Here is a 10,434-nt window from a genome sequence, read left to right as displayed (position 1 = left end):
AAAGGCCACCAGGTTGGTCTGACAAGACCTGCCACTGATGAACCCATGTTGGTTGCCCCTGAGCATGCATTCCCCCGCAAGGCCCTCCTGGATGTGTGCCAGGATAAGTTCTGCTGAGTAAACTTTAGGGAGTGATCATGTGCTGGCTGGGGCTGGGAGCACGGTGAGCTTCTGCTGTGCTGGCTCTGTGATGTTTCCCAGCTAGTCATAAAATGTTAGAAAAACCTTCTGAAAACACATGCTCCTGCCTCCTCTGAGTTACTTGTTCTCTAGCTGGATTTCAGCTAGCTCTCATATGACTGTCTGCTGCTTCTTACTTGCAGCTGCTGCAACCAGAGAGGTGTCATTGTTTCCATTCATGTAAAGACTGTAGTTGCTACAGAAGTGTTTCATGGTCACCTGAAGCAGGAGATAAGTGGGTGTGGGTCCATGTAGGGTGAGCAGGAGGGGAGGAAAGGGAGGTGACCTTGAGCCAGTCTTTCTGTTGTAGTACAGTTCATGGTGTGGGAGTTAGACCCCTGTGCTCTTCTCTAACTACTGTGGCTTCTAAATCTCAGCCCCATTCTCTCTCTCTGCCATTGCTCAGCTCCTCTCTGTCTCTGCCTTGCAGTGTGGTGATAATGAGTTCTATTCTGGAGCACATGTGTGCCGACGTCCTGCAGCAGACCGCCACACAGATCAAATTCCCCTCCACGGGCATGGACACCATTCCCTACTGGAACCTTCTGCCCCCTAAGAAGCCCATCAAGGAGGTCCTGACAGGTGTCTTTACCAAGGTGCTGGAGAAGGGCTGGGTGGATAGCCGCTCCATTCACATATTTGACACACTGCTGCATATGGGGGGAGTCTACTGGTTCTGCAACAACCTAGTCAAGGTATGGGATGAAGTCTGGGCAGGAGGATAGGGGGTAGGCTCATTGTGCCAGGGCTGAGGTATAGAATTGTGACATGCTTACAGGTGGGGGACTGAGGCACGGATAGGGAGGGGACGTGTGTAAAAGGATTTGCCTTGAGCCACATGCCCAGTCAAAAGTAAAGCTGGGACTAGAACCCAGGAGTCCCAAGGCTCTTATTTCAGTGGTTCCCCACTTTTGGGGGACTTGGGGCACTCTTGAAAAATGTCAGCTCTATGCTTTCACTAATTTTTTGACTACAGAAGAACAATAGAGCAATTCTTCTGTTGCAAAGAACTGAGAGAGACCACACCAGCTTGGAATGGCTGTGACACTATGGATTCCTATTGGAAATCTCTGGGTCTAGCTTTTGAACTGTGTGGAGGTGTTTGCACACCTAACAGTGCTAATAATTTGCAGTGTTCTGTAGTATCCTTAAGGATCTTGCAGCACTTTGGTTTTGACTCACTGCTCTTGGTGATGCTGTTAAGTCACACTTCCTCCCTTGACCTGGGAATAGTATCCAGGAGTTCTGGCTTTCTCTTAAGTGTATGTAGCAGCTGATGTAATGTACAGGAGTGCCAGCATTTGGGGGCCAAAGAAGTCTGGGGATAGCAATAGGGGCTGCCAGTCCTTGACCTGCCCTTGCCACCATCTTCCTTAGGAGCTGCTGAAGGAAACCCGTAAGGAGCACACGCTGCGGGCCGTGGAACTGCTGTACTCCGTCTTCTGCCTGGACATGCAGCAGCTGACATTAACTCTGCTGGGCCACATCCTGCCAAACCTGCTTACAGACTCCTCCAAGTGGCACATGCTGATGGACCCGCCTGGCAAGGCTCTTGCCAAGTAAGGGATGCCCAGCTGGTGGTAATCATGCAGGGTGAATCTTGAAAGGTTTGCCCTGTTGCCATTCAGAAGGAAGGTGTGCATTGTGAGCCATGTCTGTAGACATGGGAGAGAAAGTGACCCAGGCTCTCCAAGTAAATCAGTAGCATGCCTGGGGATGGGACTCAAGTACTGTTGTCCATACCTCTGCTCTAGACACTGGATCACTCTCCTGTACACAGTAATAAAGGCCAAGTGTTCTGTCTCTTGTCCATCAACCTTGCCTTGGCCACTAGACCACTCTCCCAAATTAAGGAGAACGAGGAGTCTGGACTCCCAGTCCCACATTCTAGACACTAGAATAGGCAGGAGAAGTGTCCTGAATCTTGTGCACTTGAAGCTTGGCATATAGAGACACAGGTAGAGGGAGTGATAAGCTTCTGTTTCTGGTTAGGAAGTATGTGCTGCCTCCCCCTATATAATTAATCGCCTGTTGACATAGCCCGTGTCATCTTGAACACCTTCTATTTGCCTTCTGCAGTGAAAGTCAGATGGGGAGGGGTACTGAATCCAGGGAGCCAGCACTCCAAAAACTCACCCTGCTTTCCTTTCCTATAATTCCAATTCCAGGCTCTCTGTCTGGTGTGCCCTGAGCTCATATTCCTCCCACAACAGGGGGCAGGCATCAGCCAGGCAGAAAAAGAGGCACCGTGAAGATATTGAGGTAGGAGGCTCTGTGTGTGTGTGTGTGTGTGTGTGTGTGTGTGTAACTGGGCCCTAGGTTGTGGGTATATATCATGTATTGCATGCATAAGGTAAAACCAATATTAAGCAGCTGCCTGGGATGGGCTGAAAAACTAGTGGCTTCAAAGAGCTTTCTCGTGAGAATCAGCCATATGGGATTCCTGGAAGCTCTGTCACCAGAGGCTAGTGCTGGGTGGAGCTTGATCTCTTGACCTTATTTCTCTTTCCTTGATCTCATTTTCCTTCTCTGGGGATTTTAAAATAGCAGCTGTGAAGAACCTGTGCGGGGCTGAATCAGAACTCTCCTGTCACCCGTGAGCTGCATGTTCAGTTTCCAGCTGAACACACACCACATACTTTATACCATTCAGTTTTGCTGCACTGACCCCCAGGGGCTGGCAGGGCTGATATCTGAAACTTGTCTTGTATTTCCTGGTGCTACTCTGCACTCCACTCCTCCATGCAAAATGATGCGGTTGAGATGACTCCTTGTGTTTCTGCCCCTTCAGGATTACATTAGCCTTTTCCCGTTGGATGATACACAGCCATCCAAACTCATGCGCCTGCTGAGTTCCAACGAGGAAGATGCTAACATTCTGTCCAGTCCTAGTAAGTATGATCATGAACACGGCTTTCTGAGGCAGGGTCTCACAGCTAATATAGAAGTGCAGGAAATTAGAGGCCTGGGTTCTGATGTGGCCTGGCCAAAGCCACAGCTCTTTGCTTCTGCTTCTGCTTAGTCCTCCTACAACTCCAGTCTGAGGATATTAATACTGACTTACCTCATTACAATAATGTTAATAACTTCATATTTATTAAGCACACATGCAAATTGCTACATAAATGTACAGTGCTAGTCTTATCCCTAATCTTTACAGCTGTAAAGGTTCACTGATATTGCAGAGAATTACCATCTTCCCACATACATACCTCCTCCAACAATAAGCTATGTAGTTTGTTTTTGAAAGTCAGAATTGGGAAAAAAAAGAAAAAAAGATCTTTCATTGACCAGCTAGCAGTAGGGAGGTCCAGGTTCAGCACTGTGGCGTTGCTTTGGCTTTTCTCCCACGCCTCACCCAGCAGAGCCTATGGTGTTATTACTGTGTTTTGTTTCTGATAATATGCACCCCCATTCTAGCAGCTGAACATTGGAAAAAAATGCATATTTTATGTGAGAAAAATACTGTAAGTAGCCAAAATCCATTGGGTTTCTTTGTTTAATGTATAGCAGATGCTGTGTCCAGTACTGAAATGCAGCCAGTTCTATCTAGGGTAGAACACAGTTATTTACAGTATGCCATAAATATAGCACAATGTCTTGAGAAGCGAATTAAAGGAAACCCATACTCACTATTTTGATAAACTGCATCACCTGCTTGGGAGTTGCACAGTGATACAGCATTTAGTACAGCTTTATAGATCTCCTGAGAGAGCATTTTGCCTCTTACTCAAAGTCCAGAAGGTGGGGCATATAGCTTGGGTTTCTGCATTTGTTTGCTTCTCTACAATGCATGAAACACTTGAGGGGAAAGAGATCTCTAATAAAGTCATTCTGTTTCTTTTAAACCTCTTTTTACACAAATATTCAGTAGACACTCAAAAGCAAGGTAAAGCATTATCCATTTTTCCCTTTATGTAAGGCAGTGAGGATCAATGTTTTTGGCAAGTTTGCCACAGATTAGCCCCACACTCTCCCTGAATGCCAATCTGGTTCCCTTCCCTTGGCTGATCTGCTACTCTGTTTTTTGATTCCTGCCCTGTACTGTCTGCCCAATTTGCTGATCTCCTTTCTGCTCCCTGCCCTACTTGCCAGTTTGTTTTCCATGTCTGCTGTGGGCCGCGCACAGAGGCTGCCTGTGTTACTTACGGCACTCGTGTTGCAGGTTGGCCATCCTGCTGTAAAGGACAGGTGAGCTTTCAGTGTGCATCTGCGAACTGTGAATCCTTCAGCAAGAGTAGAGTAGACAAGACTCTATATTCTGTGTATGACTTAGGAGGAAAAAAAAAATCAGTGTGGAATTTCAGGTTGCCATTTTGTATAAGACTGAAGCAAAACTAAATTAATTTCCAGGGACCCTTTTTTAGGTCATCTCTAATGTAACACTTCAGTGCTTCTAGTATATGGATGAATAATGGTTACGACAGCTCCAACAGGAAATACGACGCTAGGTCCTTGGCTTTCTTCTGAAGGGTGGGCATGAAATGTAGCAACAAGATGTTGCAGTTCAAAAATATGTTCTTTCAGAGCCATCTGAAATGAATCAGAGATGTCCTGTGCACATTCTTTTCTAACTCCTCAGCCCATCAATCTCTTGGCTAGCTTGTTTCCGACATGTCTTTAAACCTGTGGTTTTTGTTGACTGTGTTGCTCTTGAAGTGTGTGTAGCCTTGCTTATGGTTTTCCCCTTATTTCCTTTTTTTTCTTTTTCTTTTTTTTGAAACATGACAGTTTCACCTTTATTTTCCTTTTGTAATGAAATATAGGATTTTTGTGTTTCATTTGTGGTGGTGGAACAATGGCTGGGAAATCCTGCCTGAGCAATATGCATGTGAAAATAATCTTTACTGGGGTGTTCTCACTACAGTGGAAGGGGATTCCTGTCTTGTTTCAGGAGGTAAATGCGCTCAGCATACAAATGGGGGCAACCAAAGAAACTAAAGTGGCTGTGGAAAGAGAAGTTAGTGACCCAGGAGATGATGCCTTGCTACTGGTCCAGTACTGACTCAAGTCAGCACTGCTTACCTTCACTGAGAGAGAAACCTGAGGTCCTCACCTCTGTGTCTGTAAAGATTTACTGCTTCGTTTCTTCAAAGTTGCAATGTTAACAATGGAGTCTGTCACATTTTAACTCTGGCTTCACCTTCCCTAAAGAACATCTCTTCTACCCTGATAACAACACTGAAACAATATAACTTTACTCCTTGCAGTCCTGCTGCAGTATTGCCGTGCAGCTGTTTAACATCCGCTGAACTCCATCCCAGCTGGCTACATTTTAGTGGCTGGCAATGTGAAGCATAAGAATATCATGTCTATGACTTCAGTTATATGAAGTGCTCTGATGCAAAGGGGTCTGTTAAATATTGAATGTGCATTACCCTGCCCATGGTTTTGCCATGTGTCAGTTTAGGGCTGTTAGTAAAATTAATGCCAAACATGGCTTTCTTGGGAAAATGAGGATGGATAACTTGGTCTGTAGCAAACATAGCTAAGCCTTACCAGCTTTGCTAGCCTGTTACAGAAGGCATGAGAAGAGACTGCCTTGTACAACAGGAAGGCACAATGACACATCCAGAGACCAGCAGGGCTATTGTCAGTCCAGTTATAGAATGCCTAAATCTCTGTGATGCGCAGTAATATTTAACTGCAAAAAACAGTGAGCGGTTATGTACCCTCCAGCATCAAAATTGGAGTGATAGATGCAGAGACTATTCACCAACATACACGTGCTTGGGTGGGCCTGAGAGCCTGAATTGCCAAGGCAGTGGCAAAAGCAATTTCTATCCTATGGCAGTGCTGAAAAGGATTCAAGTGGCAAATCCAATTCACGTGGACATCCTGTTCAGAGGTTCCCTGAACAGCTTACATGCAGGGACAGCTGTGGCTCTTGCTGTAAACATCCCTTCCCTGTTTTGTCCAATGGACCAAATCCTCAAAAGTAATAGGAATGTTTTGGCTTGGGTCATGTTGGAGAAGATGTGGAGCTCTGGAAGGATGTCCTTGTTTCTTCATCCTCCTGAGTGGGGTGATACTGTTCAAATGTCAGAGCAGAGAGCAGCTGTGGATGGGACTGATTTGACTCCAGACATTGTCCTGACCAAGAATTTGTCTTCCTTCTCTTCCCCAGCAGATCGTTCGATGAGCAGCTCACTGTCTGCCTCCCAGCTTCACACTGTCAGCATGAGGGACCCTCTCAACAGAGTCCTAGGTAATTGCAAGGGGGAGCTGTTTCCCCTCGGGGTGGGATTATACAGCAGCATAAGACTGGATCTTATTGGGCCTCATTCTGTGCCTTGTTGCATCATTCACCTCAACTCCTATAAAGGGATGTGGCTGGCTCGCTCAGATCCTCCCTGCCTCACTTGCCATGAGCCCACTGGGAGCAGATCTCAGCCTTCAGGGACCCCCATGGCTTGGGAACAGTGAGCATGTCCCTGGGAAGAGGCCTAATGAACTGATAATTCCCTTTGTACAAAACTCATGCTATTTAGGTGCTATCCTGTGGCTGCAAACATCCACGTTTATCTTCCTTCCTCAATAGCAAACCTCTTCCTCCTGATCTCCTCCATCCTGGGAGCAAAGACAGCTGGCACACACACCCAATTTGTCCAGTGGTTCATGGAGGAGTGTGTGGACTGCCTGGAGCAGGGCAGTCGAGGGAGCATTCTTCAGTTCATGCCCTTCACAATGGTGAGGTTCTGTACCTGTGGTGAAGTCTGTCTTCCAGATTCCACATGCCAGACCTGCATGCATGTGTGCCCAGAAATGGGCCAGTGGGGGACTCCCAAGGGTTGGTGCCAGGGTATTGTTGGAGGAGGCCTCTTAGCTCTGGAAGGTGTTCTTTCTCATGGTCCCAGTTTGATGGTCTGCAGGACACCCTGTGAAGCTGAATCAGGCCTATAATTAAATACTAAGATGAGGGGAAGGGCTCACAAGGCAGGAGAAGGGTCAGTACTGGCAAGTGACTTGAGTGTCTGGGGACTCTTCATTTTATTTAACTCAGTGGGGCCAGTTCTCTGTCCATTACCATGGTTCTCAGCCTGTACCCAGAAGGTCACAGTGCTGGAGCATCACTATCCTACTGGGCTTCCCAAAGGTGAAAATGACTGAGTGGATTAAATTTGGGGCTACATCTGGAGATCTGTTCCCAGCTCTGCTGCTGCCTCACTGTGTGCTCTTAGAGCAGTTTCACTAGGTGCCCATGCCCTGCTTTCTCCCTCGTGCAGTGTAGTTAGTATTAGCCTTGCAGGCAGTTGGCCACTCAGTACCTCAGAGGTGATCAAGTGTTTTGAGACCCTCTGATGGATGTCTCAAGAGAGGGGCAAACTGCTAGTGATGATATTTACAAGCACCTCAGTTGTGTGATCTGCCAGCACCCAGGGGACCCACATCTTTGTATGAGAACAGCCCCATGAGTTGCCTCCTGCTACAGGAGTTGCAGCAAGCTTATATGCTAGCCCAGATTCCTGTATTTAAATCCAGTGACAGAATTACTGTCCCCTCTTCCCCCCTCATCAAACCTAGCTCAGTTGGCCTGCACGGTGGTACCTTTTGCATGTGAACTACTTGGAGTGCCCAGTTTAGGCACCTCTGCCGCCACTTTTGGTCAATTATTCTCCTCCCCCTCTCTTTCTCTGGGCAGGTATCGGAGCTGGTGAAAGTGTCCACCATGTCCAGTCCCAAAATTGTCCTGGCTATCACAGATCTCAGCTTGCCCCTCGGCCGCCGTGTTGCTGCAAAGGCCATAGCTGCCTTGTGAACACAGCTTTCCCTTCTACAGTGCTGGGGATGAGGAGATGGGAGAGAAGCCATGGGAAATCCAGTGAAAGCTGCTTCTGGATTACCCCTGGCAATGTGGACCCCACTGATTCTCCATGCTGGGTGTAGGGGGAGTCATTTGCAGTGGGTGCAGATGTTCCATCACCGGTGGACTCCCAGAAGTGCCTTGGTTCCCAAGAGAAGCTGTGGTGTCTCTGGCGGCTGCTTCCTTCAGCACTGGGCATGTTAGAGATGCCATTATATACAGCATGGGCTGGTTTGCTGTTCTCAATCATCTCCTGACACCAAGCACTGAAAGACTGAGACAATCTGATCTGATCTTGCTGCTTGGATAATTTCTGATACTTTTTTATAATCCAGTTGCTGTTTTTTACCATGAAGCATGGACGGTTGTGAACTTCTTAACAGGATTTGTTTCTTAATAGTGTTCGTGCCAAGATAGCATCTCAAAAAAATAATGCTTTCCCCGGGGTTCCAGTAGCTAGCACGTTTCAGCACTTGCTACTGGTGGCTGAAGTCCTTTGGATGCCTGATAAGCAAAATGGCCTGTATGTGGTAAACGGATGTAAAGAATGGCTCTGTACCATCCTGCCGGTTCATCTCTGTCAGCTTTGTCCACAAGCTGGTGCTCTGAAACAGACGACTTGCTGTAATCACTTAAATCTCATCTAAAGAGCAACCATACATCTTCTGCTTTCATGAAAGCACTGTGTGCCACAGTCTACAGAGCAGAGTGCAAGGAGTTTCTAAAATTGTATTGTTAAATCGATATAGTAATTTAACTATTTTTTTACTAGGAAACAATAGGGGGGTGAGAAGTGTGACCTCTTACATCTTTATCTGGGGTGGTCCTTGTCTGGCTTGGGAGTTTCCAGGGATTTCTAGAGTCAGATGCTACAGCTGCCAGTATTGGGCTGGCACAACATTCCAGTGACTGTACTTTGTGCTCCCCTTTTCTATTGTTGTCCACCCTCCCGTCTCTCAGAGGGGCAAGAATTGCACAATGAAGAGGAGGATACAATTCTGGATGGAGCCATTTTGCTAACTTGATTCTATTTCCTTTTTTGCTCAAAGAAGCAGGAACAGCCCAGAGGGAAGATATGCACAAGGAATGTGCCAAAGGCAGTGGGGTACTTTATGTCACGAGAGAACTGAGATGAGGTTTTAGTGCTTGAGGTACCCTGCAAATGCTTTGAAGCCAGGTAGTTGCTGTATCAGCTTCCCCCATCCAGTTCTACCAGCGCCCTTCAAACCAGACCTGCTGCAGTTCATGGTAATTCCTGTCCTATACCTCTCTTGAGTAGGCACGGCTGACCAGGTTGGGTATTATTTCAGTGCCATGCAGTGAACAGGCCCTCATGAAAGCCTGGGCAGAGATGAAAAAACTTGTTTTTGCCACATGATGCAAGCAGAGTTTGAATCCATGCCCATGCTTCACGGTGATGTATCCCATGCAATGCCTGTGACCGTGAGGGGGGTTATTTTAGCACAAAAGCTGACCATGCATCTTCCAAGGTTGAAGCTCATTCACTTCCACTTCCCTTCCTGCAGATGTATTTTTGACAACATTTGATGTCCCCCACAGGCTATGACTTTTTGTACTTGTTTATTGATCCTTTTCCGGGGTGGAATTATTTTCTTTGAGAATAAATCTAAAATAAATCCTTGGGGGAGCAGGTCTCTTTCTATAATATTTCTCTTCTGTCTCACTAGATGAAGGAGCTGGTAGGCCCAGGAGAAAAACAAAAGAGCAATATCCACAACTTTCAATTGCTATTTCTTTCTCCTTTCAACACTTTACTTTTCTCACCTTTCCTGATACAGTAGTGGGGGCAGGAAGCAGACTTTTGAAGAGAGAGGGGAAGCAGCAGGAGTAATGGGCAGTATTCAGAACAAAAGTTGGGGGTGGGGGTGTCATAAGGTTAACCTCTGCAGCCTATGGGCTGCCAGTTGTATGGCCCTGCTTTAAGGTGAAGTAGACCAGGCTTTGCCTTTTAGCACAGAAGCAGTGGCACTGCTAGTAGAGAATCCTCACTGATTTCTGCTTGGATCTACCATAGTGGTCTAATTGATCCCAGCAGCTGTGGGTTTCTGGTTAAGTTGCAAAAAAAACCAACTTCCCACCTTAGCCCTTGCTTTAGGGCCCTTTTTCTTTTTATAGCCATGTCTGGGTTTTTTGGGCTGTGAGCAGGCACTGTCCCTAGAAGGCAGACTCACTTCCTAGTGATGCCATTCAAGAGAATGTATGGAGGGTTCCTGCCTGGAAACCTCCATTGGGGTTTCTAGTTAGACATTTCATGTGAATCACGCATTGATCTGACTCAGGTAGTGAGCTGTGGTTGAGCCCAATGCACCCTGAAACATTGCATTCCCCTGACTTGAATCCTGAATGGGAAGTTAAAATCCTTAACCTTAACCTGGAATTGGTACCTCAAGGAAGTGGAAATCAAGGGGCTTCTAATCAATCTGCACTGT

The 10,434-nt window shown here is 46.7% G+C and overlaps 1 protein-coding gene across 5 annotated transcripts in view; it reads left to right on the top strand.

Moving 5' to 3' along the window:
* MED24 (mediator complex subunit 24) overlaps positions 1 to 9,637 on the top strand; it is a 39,154-nt gene extending 29,517 nt beyond the window's left edge. For 3 of the 5 annotated variants that reach the window (XM_019550332.1, XM_019550329.1, XM_019550330.1), the window contains exons 20-26: positions 611 to 875; positions 1,558 to 1,739; positions 2,349 to 2,442; positions 2,972 to 3,071; positions 6,308 to 6,388; positions 6,722 to 6,870; positions 7,823 to 9,637. In XM_019550332.1, the coding sequence (XP_019405877.1) occupies positions 611 to 875; positions 1,558 to 1,739; positions 2,349 to 2,442; positions 2,972 to 3,071; positions 6,308 to 6,388; positions 6,722 to 6,870; positions 7,823 to 7,939 (988 nt within the window). In that variant the 3' untranslated portion in view covers positions 7,940 to 9,637. The remainder of the gene's footprint in view (positions 1 to 610; positions 876 to 1,557; positions 1,740 to 2,348; positions 2,443 to 2,971; positions 3,072 to 6,307; positions 6,389 to 6,721; positions 6,871 to 7,822) is intronic. The other 2 variants (XM_019550331.1, XM_019550333.1) reach the window with 2 other exon arrangements.
* Positions 9,638 to 10,434: the final 797 nt, after the last annotated feature.

The sequence above is a fragment of the Crocodylus porosus genome, unplaced genomic scaffold, assembly GCF_001723895.1.
Source record: "Crocodylus porosus isolate Cpor-Errol unplaced genomic scaffold, CroPor_comp1, whole genome shotgun sequence".
NCBI classification, from domain to species: Eukaryota; Metazoa; Chordata; order Crocodylia; family Crocodylidae; genus Crocodylus; species Crocodylus porosus.
Note: the sequence above shows the minus strand (reverse complement) of the source record. Positions and strands in the feature narration are given on the sequence as shown.